Genomic DNA, 24,995 nt, shown 5'->3' with positions numbered 1-24,995 from the left:
TCCCAGTCACCACTCATTTTAATTCCCCTTGCCACTCCCTTTCTGACAAGAACATCTTAGCCTTCCTCTATTGCCACAACGAACCAACCTGCAAATTGGGGGAACAACACCCCATCTTCCGTCCGGGCAGCCTACAGCCTGTAGGACTCAACATCAAGTTCTCCAATTTCAAATAACCTCCCTTTCCATCCCCCGACTCCCTTCTCAGCCCCGTCCCCCTCATTTCCACTTCTCCCTTTCACTAACCCGATTTCTTCCACCCATTGACTCATCAGGCCGTACCCTCTCCCTGTCTTCACTTATCCCCACTTTAGCCCCCGTCCCGGGCCCCAGCACCCATCCCCAGTCCTGAGGAAGGGTTACACCCGAAACATCGACTTCTCCACTTGCTGATGCTGCCTTGTTTGCTGTGTCCTTCCATCCTCCTGCCTGTCTATTTTGCCAATTGAGACACAGACCTGAACCACGTTTCCAGAGCCTGTTCCCTCCCTGGGTTCACCCCCTTTCCTTTCAGTTGCTGCAAGCCAACAATTGAATTCCGGAAAGAAATAGAAATGGAAAAGGGGGTGAGAAAAGAGAGTGCCGTACTCACAGATCTTAGACAGAGGAAGGAATTTGCAGTCTGGGTGAAGCTCAATGTTGATTCAGAAAGAGAGGAGCAGGAGTAGCAGCTTCAAAAACTCATGGTCCAACTTTCGCATTCAGACAATGCAGTGACTCTGATTGGCAGGAGGACCAGTATCCTCCCGGTCCTCCAGGGTTTCCTGTTGGGCCATCAAAGGAAGGTCGCGGGCCTTTTTTTGCGGAACGCGATGAGCATGCCGTGAATTTGGCTGACACCGGTGGGCATGTGCACTGCGTTACTGACACTGGAAAACATGCGCAGTATGATCATTGGGGATGCTGCTGTTCCTGTCAGATTTTAAGAGTCCAAATGCCAATAGGACAAAAAAGGGGTCGAGCTACAATTTGTTTTTTCGCTGTGGTTCGACACTTCATTGCTTTTGCATTCTATCTGGATGCTCAACTTTTGTATGTCTTTTCACCACGTTGGGGGGTGAGTCCAGAACTGGAGGGCATGGATTTAGGGTGAGAGGGGAAAGGTTTCTGAGGGGTAACCTTTTTGAACAGACGGTGGTGCGTATCAGCCACAGGAAGTGGTGGAGGCTAGTACAATGATAGTATTTAAAATGCATCTGGATGGGGATATGAATCGGACAGATTCAGAGGGATAAGGGGCAAATACTGGCAAATGGGTCACGAGATTAATTCAGGATATCTGGTCGGCATAGACCAAAGGGTATGTTTCTGTGCTCTGTGACGCTATTTCTAGATAGTTGGAACAACTTAACCATTCACCCTTTACAGTCAAGATCAGAGTGGTGCTGGAAATGCACAGCAGGTCAGGCAGCATCCAAGGGAGCAGGAAAATCGACGTTTCAGACAAAAGCCTTGAATGCTGCCTGACCTGCTGTGCTTTTCCAGCACCACTCTAATCTCCAGCACCTGCAGTCCTCACTTTCGCCCATTCACACCTCCCAGCCTCTCCTGAGCTGTGGCCTGACTGTGCTTATTTCAGTGAAAGTTTTAGAAAGATTTCAGCAGCTCTTTGAAAAACTTAAACGTGCTTTCGGACTTTAACGATGTTTCTGAAGATATCATTTTAGGTATTCTCAATTTTGAAGATCAGTCATTTCTCACCACTCCCAACTCCCAGGTAGAGTCATCACCATCCATTTTCTGTGTGTGTGTGTGTGTGTGTGTGTGTCCTTTTGAAGGGCTTAATACAGCGGTCAAAGCTGGTTCGAGGCATGAGAAAGGACGGGTGTGGTGGGGGCTGTGGAGAAAAGAGACAGAATGGATGGAGGACAGAGAGGGAGAAAATGGAGGGGATAGAGAGAAACTGTGGGGAGGGGAACAGAGAGAGAGAGAATAAGTGGGGTTGACAGAGAGGTTGGGCGGGGGAGAGAGAGTGGGCGTGGCGGCGAAGTGGGAGATGGCACAGGGCAGGGTGATACTAGGCACACGGATACACAAGATGACCACTGAGCCATCAGTTGGTCAACTTGACACACAAGATGGCCACCGGATCACAATACGGAGAGAAACAGCAGAGCTGATACAGACACTGCCTGGGGCCACCAGAATGCCAGCACAATGGACTCACAACCCAGGTGATTAGTTTAAGGCGGGTGGGGGAGAGAATACTCATGAGTAATGAACACTGCCCGCCGAAGTGTGTGGGTCCGGCCAACACCCATTATAGAAGTGCTAACAGCTTGATACAGACTCAATACCAAATGCTAATAGCCAGGGCTGCAAGAATCCTCCTTCTCAGGAAGAGCAATTAGCGCCCATTACTACAACAATGGATTTCCATGCAGACATTGAAATGGACAATGTCTGCACTGAAACTGACAACGACTGTGCGGAAATTAACAAAGGCTGTGCCTGAACTGACAAAGACTGTACCGAAACTATCAACGATTCTACAATGATTACCATAAACAAATCATGTTGCAAAGACAATAATCTCATCCCTGACCGATTGTATCACAAGATGTATAAATGTTTCTTGACCTGTGCTCCGGGTCGAGAGAAGTCTTGCAGCTGACACTGTGCTGTTGGGTGTCTTTCTCTCCCCGGAGCCCCGGTATTTTCTCGTGCAATAAACTCTGTCATTGAACCTCAATTCTGAATCCGAGCCTGGTGTTTTTCCCCACAACAGGGGAGAGAGAAGGGGCGGGGGTGGCAGATGGTGGGGGGAGGGAGAGAGAATGGATGGAGAGGAGATGGTGGGGGCCTGGAAGAATAGAAATGGGACAGAGGGTGTGGTGAGAGAGAATAGATGGGGGCAGAGGGTGTGTAGAAAGACTGGTCAGAAGGCAGAGGGTGAGGAATGAAATGACAGGGTTGCAGAGAGTTACGTGAGAGAGAATGGACAGGGTGTTTGGAGTATAGAGGGAGAATGGACAAGAAGCTGCAGATGGAGAGAGAATGGACAAGGGGCGCTGTGGATGGCGGGGGAGAATAGACAGTGGGAGCTGTGGGTGATGGGGGGGAATAGACAGGGGGAGCTGTGGCTGGCCAACATCAAAAAGGTTGATGACAGTCAACACTTAGTTTTTCTGTTCCAGAAACAACCTTTCACTGGAGTCTCCCAGAAGAGGGGTGTCTCGTATGTATTCCTTCAATTTGTTTTAAAATAATTGTTGTGTATCTTAATTGTTAAGGTATACCTGGCACATAGAGAGATGGCTGTGGTTGTTGGAGGTCAGTCATCTCAGTTCCAGGACGTCTCTGCAGGAATTCATAGGGTAGTGTCTTAGGCTCAACCATCTTCATCGATGACCTTCCTCCATCATAAGGTCAGAGGTGGAAATATTCGCCAATAATTGCACAATGTTCAGCACGGTTCACAACTCCTCACAAACTGAAGCAGTTCAGTTTGAAATGCAACAAGATCTTAACAATATCCAATGGGCTGATGAGTGGCAAGTAACATGTATGCCATGCCAATGCCAAACAATGACTCATCCCCAAAAGAGATAACCTGACCACGGCCCGTGATATTCAACAGTGTTACTGTCACTAAACACCCCACTATCAACATTTTTGGGGTTTACCATTGACCAGAAACTCAACTTGACTAACAACAGACACAATGGCAACAAAGAGCAGGCAACAGGTCAGGAATATTGAGGCGAGAAACTCCCCAAACCCTGCCCATCTTCTACAAGGCACAAGTCAGCAGTGTAATGGAATACTCTCCCACCAGCTTGGATGGGGGCAGCTTCAACAACATTCAAAAAGCTTGATACCATCCAGGACAAAGTCGCCTGCTTGATTGGCACCATCTCCACATACATCCACTCCCTCTGCCCCACTGTTCAGAAGCAGTAGTGTGTATGATCTACAAGACACAACACTGAAATTCACCAAAGATCCTTAAAAAATACCTTCCAAACCAACAACCACTTCCATCTAGAAGGATCAGGCAACAGATACTTGGGAACACAACTTCTTGCAAGTACCCCTCCAAGCCACTCATCATCTTGACTTGTAAATATATTGCTGTTCCATCAGTGTTTCTGGGTCTAAATCCTGGAATACGCTCCGTAAGGACATTATGTGTCACCGTACAGCGTGTGGACCACAGCAGTTGAAGAAGGCAGGTCAGCATTACCTTTTCAAGCGGAATTAAATGCTGGCCAGCCAGCAATGCTCATGTACTATGAATAACTTTTAATAAATGGTTGGAATCTGCAAACTAAAAAAAAAATCGACGTTCAGGTGGAACAGACGTCGGGCTTTGATTTGGTCATTATTTGAGGACGGATAAAGAGCGATATACTGACACTGAATTGGAAATAGAGTTTCGAGTTAAACACCTGTCGTGTTTCACTCAGTGGATCAATTGAAAATCGATTAAAGATTGGCTCCTGGCGTGTACGTCAGGAACACATGAAAAAGGGCCGTTAAGAAGGCATATGGGACTCTTGATTTCATCTCTTTCATGGCTGATGTACTACCCAAAATCCCATGCGACCCAGATACTGCTCTATCGGCTGTGTGCAATGTTCATGGTGCGCATGTGTGAGATCGGAATGGGGCCCCGCTCCTCGTCGTTCTGATGGACGGTGCGACCAACCTTTGGGAATCCCAGGAGGACCGGAAGGAGTCTGGTCCTCCTGCCAATTAAAACCCCCGCCATTGGCTGAATGTGGAAGTTCGACCATGAGCTTCTGAAGTTGTTGTTGCTCCTCTCTCTCTGAATGAAGATTGAGCTTCAGTCCAGACTGCAACTTCTTTCCTCTGTTTAACATCTGGGAGTACCGCACTCTCTTTTCTCGTCCCCTTTCCCATTTCTTTTCTCATCCTTGGGTTCAGCTGTTGGTTTGTAGGAGCTGAGGGAAAAAGAAAGTCAATCGAGGTGAAGGGACAAACTCTGGAAAAGGTTGGTTTAGATCTGTGTCTATTAATGTTTGACAGGCTTTGTTTCCTGAGCTTGACACATTTACTTGTCTGGCAAAAAAGGATGGTGTCTTGATCCATGTTGGGGATGGAAGTGGATTATGCTGTGGGTGAGTTGCTCGTAGTAGTCCAATAAGTATTGGATAAGTAATCATGACACACAAACCTTGAGTTATTGACTGTTTGTTCGGGAGCTCACGGGGAGAGCCAAGTCGACCTAATACTCACAAGTCACTCCGATGAGAAACAGAGAGTTATGTGATTATATAGGGTACAGTCATTTAACACTTAGCAAACTGGTAATTGCAGGATATTGAGCAACGAAGTCACTTTGCCCAGCGACGTAGTGTCTGGACAGTGTTGGTTAGTAGCTGATGTGTACAATAGGTCCTTGCAAAGAGAAGGATATTCCCATGCAAGGAAAGAATTTGTTTATCAGGTAGCAGTACAGCTGCAAGGCCGAGTGTCTCTGTTGAGTCTGGGAATTAAGGGTAGCTGGGACAATGCAGGGAGGAGGAGCTCATCTAATGGATAGATCAGTCCTGATCTTAATGAATGGCGGAGCAGGCTGGAAGGGCCAAATGGCCTATTCCTGCTTCTATTACTATGAAACTATAACCCTGCATTTCCCATGGCTAACCCACCGAACCTGCAGGAGGTATATGGCCCCTTTGTCTTACAGGAGTGGGTGAGACAAGTCTCAAATAGGCAGGAGATGTTATGTGGAACATGCACACCCATAGCTGGTTCCATTAAAGCAATTCTCATACGACCCTGCAGTTCAGGACTTCAGCAAACAGGTGGCAGGAGGAAAACCTATCCTTAAACATTTTGACTAAAATGTTTAAATTTGAATTATATAACACATTTGCTGCACAATAGAAAATAGACAGGGAGAGTAAGACAATTAAGAACGTTTGCCTGAACATCAGTGAATCTGTATAAACAGGACACCAAGTGATAACATTCATGGCTGTTCCTTTGTGAAATTAATAACAATTTGATTCTGACCTCAAAATGAAACTCGCTACAAATCGACTTCTCCCTTGAATTATTGTCCTTCACTATTATCTGTCTAGTTCAGAACATGCAGTGCTTTTGTTAACTTTTTGTGTTTGTGACAGTATAGCCTTTGTAAACTTGTGTATAAAGGTAGTCTTCGAGGAGAAAGTGAGGACTGGAGATCAGAGCTGAAAATGTGTTGCTGGAAAAGCGCAGGAGGTCAGGCTGCATCCAAGGAGCAGGAGCTCATGCCCGAAACATCGATTCTCCTGCTCCTTGGATGCTGCCTAACCTGCTGCGCTTTTCCAGCAACACTTTTTCAGCTATAAAGGTAGTCTGTTTGTGACAGTACAACAGAGTAGCCTGCCAGGGCTCTTGAAGGGAGAACAATGTCCTACTCTCCTGGGTTATTAGAATCCAGTGAGCCTGGCTTATAGGTATCAGTGTTAAGTTGTACTAATAGCATCACTGTTACATGAAGGGGATGATTAAAATTAAACTAAAAGGTACGATCTCCGGGATGAACTAAGAGAGGCTTACAAGTTGAGTTCATAAGGAATTCCTTGGGCCGTCTCAAATCTGTACTTCATCAAGAGTTCTTCATTACTATTACCAACTAGTGCGATCCATTGTCCAAGCTAATGCACGCAGGTATACCGAAGCAGGGAATAATTTCCTTCAGCAAAATCTTCACCATAGTCTCAGCAGCAGTGTTAGGGGAAGGGTAGGCTTCAATCCACTTAGAAAAAACATCAACAATAAGCTAAACATATTTATATCTCTGACATTTCTGCAACTCAATGAAGTCCAGTTGAAGTGTCTCAAAGGGACCCTCCGCCAAGGGAGTTCTACCCGGAGTGCAAGGCAAGCCTTTTCCAGGGTTTTATTCCTGACAAATAAGACACCGGCTGCTAACCCTTTGACCTCGTTGTTGTAGGCGGGGATGCCACCAAGCCATCAGGAGAAAGTCGGCGACTGAACAAGCACCACCGTGAGTTGTATAATGTACACAGTCAATAACCCATAGAGCAAGATCATCAGACATACAAGTTTAACCCACGGGAGGAGTCCAGAGTTGTAATTGTCCTCCTGCCTGTCAGACTCCCCACCCCCCCCCCACCCCCCCCATTGTCTAAATGCAGAAGTTGGACCATGAGCTTCTGAAGCTGCTATTGCTCCCCTCTCTCTCTCTGAATGAAGATTGAGCTTCACCCCACACTGCAATGCCCTTCCCCTGTCCAACATCTCTGAGCACGCTACTCTCTTTTCTCACCCCCTTTTCCAGAGTGGTGAAGGGAGGTGATTTGAAATTGGAGAACTCAATGTTGATCCTCAGGGCTGCAGGCTGCCCAGGCACAAGATGAGGTGTTGTTCCTCCAATTTGCAGTTTGCTTTGTTGTGGCAATGGAAGAGGCCAAAGATGGTCATATTGGGAAGGGGAATTAAAATGGATGGTGACTGGGAGGTTCAGTCGGCTTCTGCGGACCCAGCTGTGATGCTCGGCGAACCATTCCCCAAGTTTATGCTCAGTCTCCACGATGTAGAGAAGATCACAGTTGGCAAACACATGGCAAATGGAGTGCCACAATGTAAAGTTACAGCCTTTGCTATGGAAAAAAAGCAGAAAGGAGGTGAATTTCCAATGCTGGAGATCAGAGTCGAAAAGTGTGGTGCTGGAAAAGCACCGCAGGTCAGACAGCATCCGAGGAGCAGGAGAGTTGATGTTTCAGGTACCAGCCCTTCATCAGGAATGATGTGTGGATGTGCAAAGGGGCCTCAGCGTCCTCCTACACCAGTCACTGCCAGTTGTCAGACAGTTGCAGCAAGCAATCAGCAAGGCAAGTGGTATATCAGCAAGAGGAATTGAGTTCAGAAGTAGGAATGTCTCCCTGCAGTTAGAGGGTCATTGAATATATTCAAGGCTGAACTCATCTGATTTTGGAACAACGAAGAAGTGGATGTTTGTGGGGGAAGGCAAGAAAATGGTTTCAAGACCAGTCCAGAATAGTTAGTCAGACAGCACAGAAACAGACCCTTCAGTCCAACTAGTCCATGCTGACTATATTCAGAAACTAAGCTAGTCCCACCTAGATTGGGCCATATCCCTCCGAACCTTTCCTATTCACGTACTTATACAAATGTTAAGTTGTAGAACGAAGAGATCTTGGAGTGTAGATTCATACTTCCTTGAGAGCAGAGTCTCAGGAACATAGTGAAGAAAGCGTTTGGGATGCTTTTCTTTATTGATCAGGGCATTGAGTACAGGAGTTGGGAGGTCATGTTGCAGCTGTACAGGACATTGGTGAGACCACTTTTGGAATACTGCATTCAGTTCAGGTCTCTCTGCTAGAGGAAAGATTTTGTGAAACTTTGACAGGAGTTGGAAAAGATTTACAAGGCTGTTGCCAGGGTTGGAGGGTTTGAGCTACAGGGGGAGGCTGAATAGGCCAGAGATATTTTCCCTGGAGCATGAGAGGCTGATGTTTAGTGGTAAGGATAAATTATACAAGAGGGACGGGTTGCAACTTAATAGGTGGGGGACCAGCATTCTGGCAGGTAGGTTTGCCACTGCAACACAGCTGCGTTTAAATTAGCGGGGGTGGGGGTGGGGGGGGGGGGTAGAGGGGACAAACTGGAAGTTTAAGAAGAAAGTTAGAACAAGAGAAGTCAAGAAAGACAATGGAATCAATGGAGCAGAAAACTCAAATGAAAAGGATCATGCCGTAAGGTCAAGTGAAATAGGGATTGATAGGAAGGGTGAGGGGAGTAACAAATTAAAAATATTAAATATGAATGCACGAAGCATTAGAAATAAAGTGGATGAGCTTGAGGCTCATTTGGAAATTGGCAGTTACGATGATGTGGGGATAACTGAGATGTGGCTTCAAGTGGACAGAGCCTGGGAAATGAATATTCAAGAGTATACGTGCTATCATAAGGACAGACTAACTGGCAGAGGGGGTGGGGTAGCCCTGTTGGTAAGGAATGATATTCAGTCCCTTGCATGGGGGGACCTAGAATCAGGGGATGTAGAGTCAGTATGGCGAGAACTGAGAAATTCTAAGGGTAGAAAGACTCTAATGGGAGTTATCTACAGGCCCCCAAACAGTAGCCTGGATGTCGTGTGTAAGTTGACTAAGAAGCTGAAATTGGCCTGTCGCAAAGATATTAGTACAGTTGTTATGGGGGATTTCAACATGCAGGTAGACTGGGAGAAATCGTGGATGCATTAGTGATCATTTTCCAATGTTCTATAAATTCAGGATCAGTTCCTGCAGATTGCAGGGTGGCTAATGTTGTCCCACTTTTTAAGAAGGGAGGGAGAGAGAAAACAGAATTATAGACCAGTTAGTCTGACCTCAGTGGTGGGAAAAATGCTGAAGTCAATTATAAAGGATGAAATTACAACACATCTGGATAGCAGTAACAGGATAGGTCAGGGTTGGTGTGGATTTATGAAGGAGAAATCATGCTTGACTAATCTTCTGGAATTTTTTGAGGATGTAACTCTGAAGACGGACAAGGGAGATCCAGTGGATGTAGTATACCTGGACTTTCAGAAAGTCTTTGACAAAGTCCCACATAGGAGGTTAGTGAGCAAAATTAGGGCACATGGTATTAAGGGCAAAATACTGACATGGATTGAAAATTGGTTGGCTGACAGGAAACAAAGAATAGTGATAATGAAAGTAAGAATAATGGCAGGCAGTGACCAGTGGTATGCCGCAGGGATCAGTGCTGGGACTGCAGCTTTTTACAATGTACATTAATGATATAGATGAAGGTATTAAAAGTAATATTAGCAAATTTGCTGATGACACAAAGCTGGGTGGCAGGGTGAAATATGAGGAGGATGTTAGGAGAATACAGGGTGACCTGGATAGGCTAGGTGGGTGGACGGATGTATGGCAGATGGTGTTTAATGTGGATAAATGTGTAGTTATCCACTGTGGTGGCAAGTACAGGAAGGCAGATTACTACCTAAATGGAGTCAAGTTAGGTAAAGGAGATCTAGGTGTACTTGTACATCAGTCAATGAAAGTAAGCATGCAGGTACAGCAGGCAGTGAAGTAAGCTAATAGCATGCTGGCCTTCATAACAAGAGGAATTGAGTATAGAAACAAAGAGGTCCTTCTGCAGCTGTACAGGGCCCTGGTGAGACTGCACCTGGAATATTGTGCGCAGTTTTGGTCTCCAAATTTGAGGAAAGACATTCTGGCTATTGAGGGAATGCAGCATAGGTTCACGAGGTCAATTCCCAGAATGGCGGGACTATCTTACGCTGAAAGATTGTAGTGACTGGGCTTGTGTACGCTTGAGTTTGGAAGGCTGAGAGGGGATCTGATTGAGATGTACAAGATTATTAAAGGATTGGACACTCTGAAGGCAGGAAGCATGTTTCCGCTGATGGGTGAGTCCTGAACCAGAGGACACAGTTTAAAAACAAGGGGTAGGCCACTTAGAACGGAGTTGAAGAGAAACTTCTTCACCCAGAGAGTGGTGGGTGTATGGAATGCTCTGCCCCAGAAGGCTGTGGAGGCCAAGTCTCTGGATACTTTCAAGAAAGAGTTGGATAGAGCTCTTAAGGATCGTAGAATCCAAGGTTATGGGGATAAGGCAGGAACAGGATACTGATTGCGGATGATCAGCCATGATGGTGCTGGCTCGAAGGGCAGAATGGCCTACTCCTGTACCTATTGTCTATTTTCTGATGGATGTTCATAAGGGGCATGGATTGGGTGAATATCCAAGGTCTTTTCCCCTGGGTTTGGGAGTCCAGAACTAGAGGGCATATATTTGTGGGCGGCATGGTGGCACAGTGGTTAGCACTGCTGCCTCACAGCGACAGAGACCCGGGTTCAATTCCCGCCTCAGGCGACTGACTGTGTGGAGTTTGCACGTTCTCCCCGTGTCTGCGTGGGTTTCCTCCGGGTGCTCCGGTTTCCTCCCACAGTCCAAAGATGTGCAGGTCAGGTGAATTGGCCATGCTAAATTGCCTGTAGTGTTAGGTAAGGGGTAAATGTAGGGGTATGGGTGGGTTTCGCTTCGGCAGGTCGGTGTGGACTTATTGGGCCGAAGGGCCTGTTTCCACACTGTAATCTAATCTAAATCTAAATTTGAGCTGAGAGGGGAATGATTTAATAGGGACCTGAGGGGCAGACCTGCTCGCTCTCAGCAGTATCCCAGTGTTGTGAAAGATATTCACTTTCAGGTGGATTTATCTTGACGTTAGTCTTGACATTTTTGCTTTTCTGCCCCTGTAAGATCCTGAATCAGCATCTTCAGGGGAATTAGTTAGAGCGGAGTGAGAACAGACGGGGAGAGAGAGAGTGGGATGGTGCTTTCAATTTTGTGGAATAACAAAAGAATATTCCACAGAAAGTAGAATTCCTTGTTCTGAATTTCTACCCTGCACTGACAATGATGACTTTTGTAATCTCTTTTTAACAGAGTATTGGACGATCTGAAGACAGAAGTTTCAAAATCAACAGATGAAGGGCTCTCCATTGTCTGCAATCCTCACTTTGACATCAATGTCTGACAGTCACTGACTCCATCGGGACGACAACAATTTTCCAACTATGATTCTGTGAGAAGGAGCAAAGCTTTTTGGTTCCGGTTTGAGTACGTTTTCAGCATCAGTGGGACTGGATGAGAGACCCTACTGTTGCAGTTCACTGAGTGTGGAGCCTGAAGCAGTTATACGGCCTGGAAAAAGAAATTCACGGTGGGGAGGGGCTCCACACGCGTTTGTGTGTGGCTGAAGCGTTGGCCATGGAGAAACCCGAGGAATCCTGCCTCGTAGAGAAACCGTGGAAGTGTGGCGACTGTGGAAAAGGTTTCCATGTCCCGTCTGTCCTGGAGACTCATCGGCGCAGCCACACCCGGGAGAAGCCGTTCTTCTGCTATGTCTGCGGGAAAGGCTTCAGCGATTCCTCCAACCTGCTGACCCACCAGCGAGTCCACACGGGTGAGAGGCTCTTCATCTGCCCCGATTGTGGGAAGGCTTTTCGTGATTCCTCCGCCCTGCTGACCCACCGGCGGATCCACACAGGGGAGAGGCCCTTCAGCTGCCCTGAGTGCAGGAAGGCCTTCGGTAATTCCTCCACCCTGCTGAGGCACCGGCGGATCCACACGGGGGAGAGGCCCTTCAACTGCCCCGACTGCGGGAAGGCCTTCAGCAATTCCTCCAACCTTCAGATACACCGGCGGATTCACACGGGGGAGAGGCCCTTCATCTGCCCTCTGTGCGGGAAGGTTTTTCGTGATTCCTCAGCCCTGCTGACCCACCGGCGGATCCACACGGGGGAGAGGCCCTTCAACTGCCCCGTGTGTGGGAAGGCTTTTCGTGATTCCTCAGCCCTGCTGACCCACCGGCGAGTCCACACCGGGGAGAGGCCCTTCAGCTGCCCCGAGTGCAAGAAGGCCTTCAGTAATTCCTCCAACCTGCTGACCCACCAGCGGGTCCACACGGGGGAGAGGCCCTTCAGCTGCTCCGAGTGCGGGAAGGCCTTCAGCAATTCCTCCAACCTACTGACGCACCGGCGGGTCCACACGGGGGAGAGGCCGTTCAGCTGCCCCCAGTGCAGGAAGGCCTTTACCCAGGCCTCTGCCCTGCTGAGGCACCGGAGGATCCACACAGGGGAGAGGCCTTTCAGCTGCTCAGAGTGTGGGGAGGGGTTCAGTCAGGTGAGTCACCTGCAGTGGCACTCGCGGCTCCACTAGGGGGAAGAGGCCCTTCAGGGGCACCGAGTGCAGGACGGGGTTCACCTGCTCGATTTAAGCTGCTGACCCACCAGTGTCTCCACACCAGGGAGAGGCCGTTCACCTGCTCCTCCCAACTGTGGACGTACTGAAGCGGCGACGGCCGAGTGACATTATCGACTGGACTGTCAAACCAGTTTCGGGGCTGCTGGGTTTGAATCCGACCGCGGCAGATGGCGGAATTGGAATTTGGTCAGAAACTGGAGTTCAGAATCTAACGATGAAACCATTTTTTGCTGGGGTGGGGGTGGGTGGAGAAAACCCCCATCTGATTCACTCACATCCTTTTTAGGGGAGGAAACTGCTGTTGTGGGAAAGGATTCACTCAGTTGTTCCAGCTGCATTCTTTACCCAGGCTGGCCTACATGTGACTCCAGACCCACAGCAGTGTGGTTGACTCGACACTGCCCATCCAACTTACTTGGAATACAGGATACGGGTTGAAATTACTGAGTGAGGCAATACTTCCCACAGGTTAAGGCTGTACCAAGGATCCAATTACAAAGGGACAACTTGGTGGTGACCAATAGTAAGGAAAGTGTAGTTGTGGGGGGATGTGTGCGTACTTCGGTCTTGAGCTGTTTGAAAAGTAGCTACATTTTCTCTGCCTTTTTTGCTGGGGGGATTTGAAGCTGTAACAAAGCTGGATTGCAATAAAGGTTACCTGAACTTACTGAGTTTCCAATGTTGTGTTTCAGATCGAGCAGTGAATGAGTAGCTAGTATCGTTAGAAATTGTAAATTTTTCAGGAGTGCAGGTATTGCGTCATTTCATCAGCATTGTAAAGTTTCCTGGCAGCACTGGGACGTTTGGGCTGTGTTCACTCGATGTGGAGGTGCCAGTTTTGGACTAGGGTGGATAAAATTTAAAAACTCACACAACACCAGGTTTATTTGAAAGCACCAGCTTTTGGAGTGCTGCTCCTTCATTGGGGAGATGTGAAGCAGGATCAAAGACATTACATTTTATAGCAAAAGATCACCGTGTCATGCAACTGATAGGATATATTGAACAAACCTAGATTGCTGTGATTGTGTGCATGTGAGTTTGTGCGTGTAAGAGTGTGTGCATGCTTGGTAAAGTGAAAGTGTGTTGGAGTATAAGTCTGTGAGAGTGTGGGAGTATGTGTGCTTTACGTTTTACTAAAACAAGAAAGGGCAGGATGTGTACAGTTAATTGTAGGACCATGGGTCATGTTGTAAAAGAGAGAGACATAGAGTCATAGAGATATACAGCACGGAAACAGACCCTTCGGTCCAACCTATCCACGCCGACCAGATATCCCAACCCAATCTAGTCCCACCTGCCAGCACCCGGCCCGTATATCTCCAAACCCGAGATATGGGGAGGTGGGGTTTAGGTACGTAGTTCTTTGAAAGTTGTATCACTGGTAGACAGGGTGGTTTAGAGTACTGGGTACAGTTCGGGTGGCCCTGTAATACGAAGAAGACTATTAGAGAGGGTTCGGTAAAGATTTACTAGGACGTTGCCAGGACTGGAAGGTTTGAGTTATAAGGAGAGGGCGGGACATCTTTCACTGAGCACAAGGAGGTTGAGGGGTGACCTCATCGAGATTGATAAAATCATGAGGAGTGAAGTTCGGTGAATAGCAAAGGGCTCTCCCTTCGTGCAGGGGAGCTCAAAACTAGGGGGCATATTCTTTCAAGGTGAGAGGAGAGAGATTTAAAAGGAACCGGAGGGGCACTGTTTTGACAGAGGGTGGTTTGTGTGTGGAATGAACTTGCTGAGGAAGTGGGAGATGCAGGTACAGTTACAACATTTAAACGACATTCAGATGGGTACATGAATAGAAACGTTTAGAGGAATATGGGCCAAATGCAGGCAAGTGGGACTGGTTTAGTTTGGGAATCCTGGTCGGCATGGACACGTTGGACCGAAGGGTCTGTTTCTGTGCTGTATACCTCTATGAACTGGAGGTGATCTTATTGAAACCAATAGAATTCTGAAAAGGGCTTGATAAGATAGATGCCGATAAAATGCTCCTTTTTGGGGAGAGTCAATAGAATCCCAACAATGTGGAAACAGGCCATTCGGCCTATCTATTCCACACTGGCCCTCTGAAGAGTGTCCCACCCATATCCATCCCCTCACTCTGTATTTCCCCTTCCCCCACCTCACGCCAGCTCCAAACTTCCAGCTCAGCACTGTCCCCATGACTTGTCCTACCTGCCTATCTTCCTTTCCATCTATGCACTCCACCCTTCTCTCTGATCTATCACCTTCATCTCCACCCCCATTCACCTTGTACTCTATGCTACTTTCTCCCCACCCCCACCCTCCTCTCAATTGTCTCTCCACCCTGCAGGCACTCTGCCTCTATTCCTGATGAAGGGCATTTGCCTGAAACGTCCATTTTCCTGCTCCTTGGATGCTGCCTGCACTGCTGTGCTTTTCCAGCACCACTCTAATCAAGAATCTGGTTTCCAGCATCTGCAGTCCTTGTTTTTACCCTGTATTTCCCATGGTCATCCACCCTAACTGCACATCCCAGGGCACTATGGATTGGTCATGCTAAATTATCCACCACAACCTGCCCATCCCGGGGCACTATGGGTAATTTAGTAAGGCCAATCCACCATAACCTACACCTTAATCTATAAATTAGATTAGTCCGCAAGGGCGAAAAAATCAGTGACGGTAAAAAGCACAGGTACAAGGTTAGTGACAGGTGTCTGCCCCGGGCCGCACGGCGCCATTTTCCTAACGGCCGCCCTCCCGCCGCTTCCTCGCTCGAGCGCCTTCTCCTCCCAACCGCCTTCGCCCCCGCGTGACGTCTGCACGGGGGGATGGGCGGGGCCGGGGGAGCCTCACCGTCACCAAGCAACAGCGTCACCAATGGACCAACAATCGAAACTGGATACTAATGTCACAAAAACTGAAACGATACATGGTGTGTCTGAATGTGTGCCGCATTGTAACAAAAGTGAATGAATTAACTGCACACATTGGAAGTGAATAATTATGGTCTGAGACTCCTTACAGAGACTTGGCTTCAAGATGGCAAGGATTGGATCCTGAATATTGAGGGGGGAGTCAGATGGGAAGCGAGGTAAAGGCAGAGGGTTGGCACTGCTCATCAAAGCACTGAGCACACAGTAGTCTTGTGTCAGCTCGGGTTTCAGGGCCTGATTTCTCTGTCCTCTGAACTCGCTGTTCCCACAGAGTAAGATGTCGGTCTGTCCTCAGCTTTGCTGGACTTCTGCAGAAGCTTTCACGCCTCTTTTACAGCTTCCAGAACAAGTAAACATTCAGTCAATCGAAAGCAAACCTACAATCTCAGCCTGTCACCCATCCAGACACAGAGTGTAGTCACAGCAGGGAATCAAACAAGAAAAATGAAATAAAATCAGAAATAAATAAATGCTTAATGTTTGTTCATTAGGAAGTAAACCAGAAATAGGGCTGTCCCAGATTCTGAGTGCCCTACTTGAAGAATTCTCTCTCCCTTCGATGTATTAGTACTGTTGGGGCAAAGTAACGCGTGTGTCAAATCGTTTAAAGCAGTCAGGAGAGGAGACCTTGAGCAATTAACTAGCTTTATTCATTGCCATGGGGAGTCAAACGTATTCTAATGTAATACAGAATGTTACAAGTTTTATGGTAAATCACAAGCACAATCTCCATTAATTACGCAACTGAGGGGCAGTCGTAGGTTTCACATACGTTGTCCAGACCTACGTTTCTTAATGTCTACAAATCTGAATGTTATCTTATGCTGCAGGTTCAGCTAGGCTCGAATTACCGATAAGGGACAGAGAGAACCAATCCATGATTCTATGAAGCAGCACAGTCTAATGGCCCGAGGAGCAGAGACAGCCTGCAGCTGCAAGGTCAGGCTATCAAAACAGAATTCCTTCGCCAGGGCTCAGACTGCATTATGTTAACAGGCTACATTTTACTGCAAAAATTGCTTCGTGACAAAATGGCTTCCACGTAGTTTTGTGTCAGGGGTAGCTAGGTTTTCTGTTTTTATTTTTAAAATGCAGCTGATTCCCACAAGTAACTGCCACAGGTGCAAGTACATCACATGCAATATTCCTCATTGCAGCTTTACGCCGGTTTTGCATCCTCTGTTTTTCCTGCGCCTTGGCTCCAGCACATTCAGCTTCCTTCCCTCATTCCCATCCCCCCGCCCTGATGGCCATGCTGACCCGTAAAAGTTCGGTTTGCCCCTCCGTTCTTTCCGAGTTGTCTTTTGTGGGTTTTGAAAACTTTCCCAATCCTCTGATTATAGGAGTTGAATTTATGTTGTAGCTGCACCAGACATTGGTTAGGCCACTTTTGGAATATTGTATGCAGTTCTGGTCTCTCTGCTAGAGGAAGGATGTTGTGAAACTTGAAAGTGTTCGGAAAAGATTGACAGGGATGTTGTCAGGGTTTGAGCTGAACAGGCTGGGGCCGTTTTCTCTCGAGCGCCAGAGGCTGAGAGGTGACCCTACAAACTTTTATAAAATCAGGAGGGACATGGATAGGGTAAATAGACAAGATCTTTTCCCTGGATGGGTCATAGCTTCAGGGTGAGGGTGAGATTTAAAATGAACCTAAGGGGCAACTCCTATCTTCAGAGGATGGTGCTTGTAAGGAATGAGTTGCCAGAGGAAGTGGTGGCGGCTGGTACAATTACAGCATTTAAAAGGTACCCAGCTGGTGTAATGGAAAATTAACATTTATTGTGAAATCTATAAAAGCACAGGGAAACAAAGAAGTAAGGGCCTGACTTTGCAGACAGGCAGAAAAAAAATGTAAAGTTAAACCGACCTAACAGCAGACTTACAAGGCCAGTAAACTACCATATCAACAGTCAAGGAATAAGAAAAACAACTCCATACATGAAAAGGACCTCAAATGTTCCGGCTCCTGGCCTTGAGCTGTTGATAAGGAGAAGTGAATCCAGCCAGGACTGACAGTTAAGGCGAGTGTTGTAGAGCAAAGAGACCTTGGACTGCAGGTTCATAGTTCCTTGAAATTGGAGTTTCAGGTAGGCAGGATAGTGAAGAAGGCGTTTGGTATGCTGGCCTTTATTGGTCAGAGCAGAGAGTACAGGAGTTGGGAGGATAAGTTGTGGAATACTGTGTTCAGTTCTGGTCTCCCTGCTGTAGGATATATGTGTGATACTTCGAAAGATTGACAAGGCTGTTGCCAGATTTTGAGGGTTTCAGCTACATGGAGAGGCTGAATAGGCTGAGAATATTTACCCTGGGCATGGATAGGGTGAGTACTTAAAGTCTTTTCCCCAGGGTAGTAGAGTCTGTGGCACAGCAAGGAACCGTAATGACCTCCTCAGGAGACAGACACATGCTGCAACTGACAGGGTACCCTTCGTTGTTCTGTACTTCCCAGGGGCTGAAAAATTACGCCATGTTCTTCGTGACCTGCAACACATTATCAATGAGGATGAGCACCTCACCAAGATCTTCCCCACACCTCCACTACTTGCCTTTAAACAACTGCTAAACCTCAAACAGATCATTATTCGTAGCAAACTGCCCGGCTCTCAGGACAACTCCATGCAACCCTGTCACGGTGGACGCTGCAAGACGTGTCAGATTGTGGACATAAATACCACTATTATGCGTTGGAACACCTCCCACCTTGTACATGGCAGGTACTCATGTGACTCAGCAAATGTTGTCTATCTTATACGTTGCAGTCAAGGATGCCCGGAGGCATGGTACATTGGGGAAACTGAGCAAAGGCTACGACAACGGATGAATGGGCACCGCACAACAATCAACAGACAGGAGGGTTCCCTCCCAGTTGGGGAACACTTCAGTGGTCCAGGACATTCAGCCTCGGACCTTCGGGTGACCATCCTCCAAGGTGGACTTCGGGAAAGGCAGCAGAGGAAAGTGGCCGAGCAGAGGCTGATAGCTAAGTTCGGTACCCATAGGGAGGGCTTCAACCGGGACATTGGGTTCATGTCACATTACAGGTGATCACCATTGCACTACACACACACACACACACACACACATATATTCCTACACAAACACACACGGACACAGGTACACACAGACGCGCACACAGATGCCCACACACACCCATATAGACACACACACTCCCACACTCTCACATGCACCTCCTCACAGACTTAAGATACTCTGCACTCACGACACGCACACACACACATACACACACATACACACACATTCTCACACTCACAACTCCCAACCCAGACAGACACACACACACACACAGACAGACAAAGACCCACATGCACACATATATTTTGTGTGGTGAATCTGTACTTGCAGAGTACATTGCACTTTGCTCAAAAACTGCATACATTCATGTAGAACTCTGAGCTCAAAAACTGCATGAATTTATGTAAAACTCTGTTATATCACTTTTTAGATTAGAATCAATCTAAACATCAGGTCATAGACAGAGAACACAGGGGGCTAACTCCTTCAAAATATTGTCTAGCTATCACCACTGTTAACAGCTAACCCGAGAATGCAACTTCTAAAAAAAGGGTTTTGTGATTTACACATGAAAGAAGTGAAACTATCACTGTATTCTGACAGATGAAAGGCTTAACAGACAATCAATTTTTCAATGTATAATTTCAGTTACATCACACTGCAAATTTTTGCTATAAATTCTGTGTTACGATCGAGCCCTCCACTATCACCTGATGAAGGAGCGTCGCTCCGAAAGCTAGTGTGCTTCCAATTAAACCTGTTGGACTACAACCTGGCGTTGTGTGATTTTTAACTTTGTACACCCCAGTCCAACAGCGGCATCTCTAAATCAAGGCAATCGGAGTTTTTTTAAAACCCGAAAAGTAATGAAGTTTAACGACGCGAACCCGAAAATAAACGAAGGTAATCGGAGTTTCTTTAAACCGAAAAGTAACGACGTTTAAATGTCGCGACCCCAAAATAAACGAAGCTACAACCCGAAAAATAACGAAGTTCAAATGAAACGAACCCGAAAATAAACGAAGTTTAGGCAATCGGAGTTTTTTTTAAAACGAAAACTAACAAAGTTAACGCAACCCGAACCGAAAATAAATGAATTTTAAGCGATCGAATTTTTTCTATTAAAAAGATAACACCAGAAAATAACCAATCTCTGGAGATTGATTTTGTTTTATTTCTGAAAGCAACGAAGCTCGGGAGAAAGAATTTTTTTTAAAAAACCAAAAATTAACAAAGCTTGGGAATTCAGATTTCAACCCTCCCCTCAGAGTTCAGCAATTTTCGAAGACCACTGTCCGTAAGTACCAAAGCACCCTCAACTTCAATTAATCTCTCCCCCCTTTTTAAACATTTAACAAGTCCCCCAGACTCAACCATTGCTAAGACCGATCCTTTCGGGCTGGACTGGTCACGTCAGACACCACTTGACTGACAGGAAAACCAAACGTTCGAAAAACAATCACGTCTGGCAGGCCGAATTCCTCAACACTCAATAGTGAAGGACATTTAACTCGTACACTGCTGTTCACAATCTGTCCGAGCAGAAACGTGCCAGGGCACCAAAATGAAGATCTGCGTCTCCTCAAGAGGGGCCTCTTGGTTCGAGATCGGTCAAAGGAATCGACAAATGCGGTGTATTCGAAAAGCAAGGTTCATTAGTTTATTGAATTAAGATATCTTAACGCAATTCTATCCAGCAACACAGAGATTGAAGCTTCTGTGTTCCGTGATGAAGTTGCGCAATTACGTTTGAAAATTGCACATTATTTATATGGTTTTTAAGAAATAATAGTCTTAATTACGAGAAAGACCAATCACATATAATAAGGTGACACGATTTACAGCAAGTTAATCCAATGATATTTTCTTTAAGAAGGATATCTAATTTACATAAATTGTCATGCCATGTATTAGTTCAAGGTTAGTTCAAATGGTCAAATAATGTGTCAGTATTCATCTTATGAAAATTCTATTGTCCTCTTATCTTTGAACTGCAAGTTAATTCTGCGAATCAGCAGTATGTTCAGCAGTATGGTTCACAGGCCATTTTGTAGTATTCTTTTAAATCGAGAAGCCATTTTGTTGAAATAAAAATGTACATATTTTGTTGCCTAAATTCCAACTTTAGATCCTCACACCCACCTCCCAATTCAATCTATCACGACCAGACTCGGCAACAGTTTCTTCTCCCAAGCCATCAGGCTCCTTACCACTACATGATTGGACTCTTTTCCGTCTGACTATTTTTGCACATTTTCGAATTTCTGCTAGAAAAATGTCTATTATTTATCATTCTTTTATTATGCTGTAACTTGCGTGTTTTGCACTCTATCCCTCGAAGTAGAGGAGATGACAGAAACATTGGAAGCTGGTGAGAGAGCGTTCACAAAATTAATCCCGGGAATTGACGTGTTTGCTAATTTTGCAATGTTGCGTAGCTTAGCTGAGCATTCGTTCGAGTTTGGAAGAATGAGAGGAGATCTGAATGAATAAATATCAGAATTTTAGTGGGCCAAAAAGGTAGTGTTCATTTGTGGGAGAGTTTCAGACCAGAAGGAATAGCCTCTAAAGTGTTTGCATATTTATGATGGAGATGAGGTGGATATCTTCTCTCAGAGGGTAATGAATGACAGGGCTATTGAAGTTCTATCACTAAGTATAGTCAAGGCAGATGTTGGGCAGAATTTTAATCAATGGGGAATCAATAATAAGGCATGAATGTGGATTTTTGGATTATAATATTAATCATTATGGTAATAAATGGTGGAGCAGATTCGATGGGGTGAATGGATTATTTTGGCCAAAGGGCTTATAAACATCCTGTGGGACCTTGACAGGGGAGATATGGATAAAATGCTTCAACTTATGTATGATATTCAGACCTAGGGTTCCACAGGATCTGTCAGTCAACATTTTTCAGCATTTTTAGGAGAACGGGAGCGAGGGTGATAATAGCCACAGTAGAGTAAGAATGGAGGGAGACTGTAGCATTACGATTCACATTTTTGAGGGAAGGAGAAAAGAAAGAATGTTCCACAGAAACCAGAATTGTCTGTTTTGAATTTCTATACTGTGTAGACAGCAATGTCTTCTGTAATCTCCTTTTACAGGATACGAGAAAGGGAGGATTTACAGCCAGAAATCTCAAAACAAGATCTGATAGAGACAATCAATTCATTGGTACGGGAATATCATCGGCCTTTGAATCTAGTAGAATTTTTTTATTTCTCTCCTGTCCCGTCTGCTTCACAAGGTTTCAAACATCAGTGAGACTGAGGTATGCATACCTGAGTGAGAGTGTTCCAATGAACTGACCGTGGGAAGAGCTTTAAGCGGGTACACAGCCTGAAATAGCAACACCCCATTCGCAGCAGCAATAGATGGAACACGTTCCATACATGAGTGGTCTTTCAACCAATTGTTAAAGCTGGAGAGAGACAAGGATTCCCACATCATGGAGAAATCGTGGGAGCAAAGCAATATCTTCACTCTTTCTATTCCTCATCCTGGGAGGGAGAGAGAGAGGGAGGAAACATTAATCACTTGTAGCAACTGAAGTGAATCCAGGGAGGGAGCAGACTCTGCACAGGTGTCAGATGCTCTCTGTCCTTCTTAACGGTATATTAATTTTTTTCCCCTCAGTTTGATACGTTTATTTATATACAATTTGCATTGTGGAAAAAGATCGTTTCTTTACTCATGTTCAGAATTAAAAGGGTCGTTACTCAAGGGATGGAGCAGAATCTAAGGGATTGGCACGTTGATATAAAATGTAGACATATGTTGCTTCATATGGTGTATATCTGATATTATTCGCTGTTATAAAAGCCTTGTGGCTATTATTTTTCACATTCTAATCTAGCACTGAAGTTATATTCTGTATTTCTTGTCATCTTTTTTATTGAATAGGACAGCAGAAAGTCATTCAGCAACTTTACTGGTTTGTTTTTCTCAAGTAGCCTTGACATTTCATTTTCATTGTCCTTGATTCAGCTCCATTTCCAGTGTCTTTGTCGGCAGCTTGTTCCAGATTATTGTCACCGAAATGAAGATTTCCTCCATACACACTTAAGGCTATCTGGCTGCATGAGGGTTTTCAGGTTTCTGTGTCCTGGATAATATGTGATCAGGCATCTGGCAAACTACAGGAATTGTCACCTATGTTATGTTCATTTAACAGTATTGACCGTGATCACGTATTTTGTGAATTTATTTTTGCAGGAAGACATGTAGAAAGAAATCTGAAAGCAAATGATACATCAACTTCTGACAGAGCCACTTGAATCATTGGGACTTGAATATCAGCAACCATTCCAATTGAGAAGAAATGTTTGCTTTTGTCTGCTTGAGAGATTTTGAACACTTTGGCAGGAAGAATACGGAGACACCCAAGTGAGGGAGATTAAGTGCACTGACTGTGAAAAGTGCTTGAAACCAGTTACTCAGTTTGGGGAATCAAAGTCTCACCCCTCACGGTGGAGAGAGACTGTGTACCCATTCTGTTGGTAATCTCAAACCCAGAGCGACACAAGGAAAGCTCTCCCCATGGGGAAACTGTGGAAATGTGGGGACTGTGGGAAAGGGTTCCCTTCCCCATCAAGTGCTGGAGACTCATAGAAGCATTCACAAAGGGGAGAGGCCATTCTCCTGCTCTGTGTGTGGGAAGGGATTCAGTTGGCTGTGCAACCAGCTGATGCACTGGCATGTTCACACTGGGGAGAAGCCATTCACTTGCTCCAAGTACAGGAATACATTCGTCAATTCTCCTGGCCTGCTGAAACATCCTTGGGTCCGCACTGGGGAGAGGCCGTTCAACTACTGTCACTGCAGGAAGAGGTTCATGAGTTCATCTACCCTGCAGACATACCAGTGGGTCCACACTGGGAGAGGCTGTTCTCCTGCCCTGAGTGCAGGAAGGGATTTGGTTGGGTGGACAACTTCCAGAGGCATTAGTGAGTTCATGTGCCATCACTGGGATCGAAGGAGCAATGGCCGAGTGGTATTATCAACTGGATTACTACCTCAACTCTGGGAATTCCCGGTTTTGAATCCCCAGACATTGAAAGATTTAAAATCCAACAGGTTTCTGTTTTAAAGCTGCTCACTCAGCTTCCAGCACTACGTTACCAAAGTCATGTATCAGAAGGAGCAGTGAATCAGTAGCAAGTATCGTTAGAAACTGTTAAGATTTTCATCTCTGCAGGTACTGCATCGTTTCATCAGCATTGTAATGTTTACTGGCAGCAGCAGGAAGTGTTGTGGCTGTGTTCATGAGAAACAACGTTAAAAATCACATAACACCAGGATATAGTCCAACAGGTTTATTTGGGAGCACGAGCTTTCGGAGCGCTGCTCCTTCATCAGGTAGCTGTGGAGCAGGATCATAAGACACAGAATTTATAGCAAAAGATCAGTGTCATGCAACTGAAATGATATATTGAACAAACCAAGATTGCTGTTAAGTCTTTCATCTTTTAGAATGGGTTGCAGGTTTCAGTTTATTAATATGCAAATCCTAGAACTTCTTTTAAGTCAAATACTCGAGATAACTTAAGGTAGATAGGATAGTGAAGAAGGCGTTTGGTATGCTTTCCTTTATTGCTCAGAGTATTGAGTACAGGAATTGGGAGATCATGCTGCAGCTGTTGAGGACATTGGTGAGGCCACTGTTGGAATATTGCATGTAATTCTGGTCTCCTTTCTATCGGAAAGATTACAGATTACATTGCAATGTGGAAACAGGCCCTTCGGCCCAACAAATCCAAACCGACCCGTCAAAGCATAACCCACCCATACCCCTACATTTACCCCTTACCTAACACTACGGGCAATTTAGCATAGCCAATTCACCTGACCTGCACATCTTTGGACTGTGGGAGGAAACCAGAGCACCCGGAGGAAACCCACGCAGACACGGGGAGAACGTGCAAACTTCACATAGTCAGTCGGCTGAGACGGGAATTGAACCCGGGTCTCTGGCGCTGTGAGGCAGCAGTGCTAACCACTGTGCCACCGTGCCGCCCATAAGATGTTGTGAAACTTGAAAGGGTTCAGAAAAGATTTACAAGGATGTTGCCAGGGTTGGAGGATTTGAGTTATAGGGAGAGGCTGAACAGGCTAGGGCTGTTTTCCCTGGAGCGTCGGAGGCTGAGGGGTGACCTTATAGAGGTTTACAAAATTATGAGGGGCATGGATACGATAAATAGACAAAGTCTTTTCCCTGGGATCGGGGAGTCCAGAACTAGAGGGCATTCCTTTTGGGTGAGAGGGGAAAGATATAAAAGAGACCTGAGGGGCAACTTTTTCACG

At 46.0% G+C, this 24,995-nt stretch overlaps 1 protein-coding gene across 1 annotated transcript in view; it reads left to right on the top strand.

The window, feature by feature from the left end:
- LOC148143409 (uncharacterized) overlaps positions 1 to 24,995 on the top strand; it is a 204,486-nt gene that overhangs the window by 116,703 nt on the left and 62,788 nt on the right. Inside the window, 1 exon segment of the mRNA XM_087975188.1 lies at positions 11,659 to 12,680. Coding sequence (XP_087831314.1) covers positions 11,659 to 12,680 — 1,022 coding nt within the window.

Source organism: Chiloscyllium plagiosum, unplaced genomic scaffold (assembly GCF_037043375.1).
Source record: "Chiloscyllium plagiosum isolate Xiang-an unplaced genomic scaffold, Cpla_swu_hap1 HiC_scaffold_27, whole genome shotgun sequence".
NCBI lineage: Eukaryota > Metazoa > Chordata > Chondrichthyes > Orectolobiformes > Hemiscylliidae > Chiloscyllium > Chiloscyllium plagiosum.
This window is presented reverse-complemented; position numbering and strand designations above follow the sequence as displayed.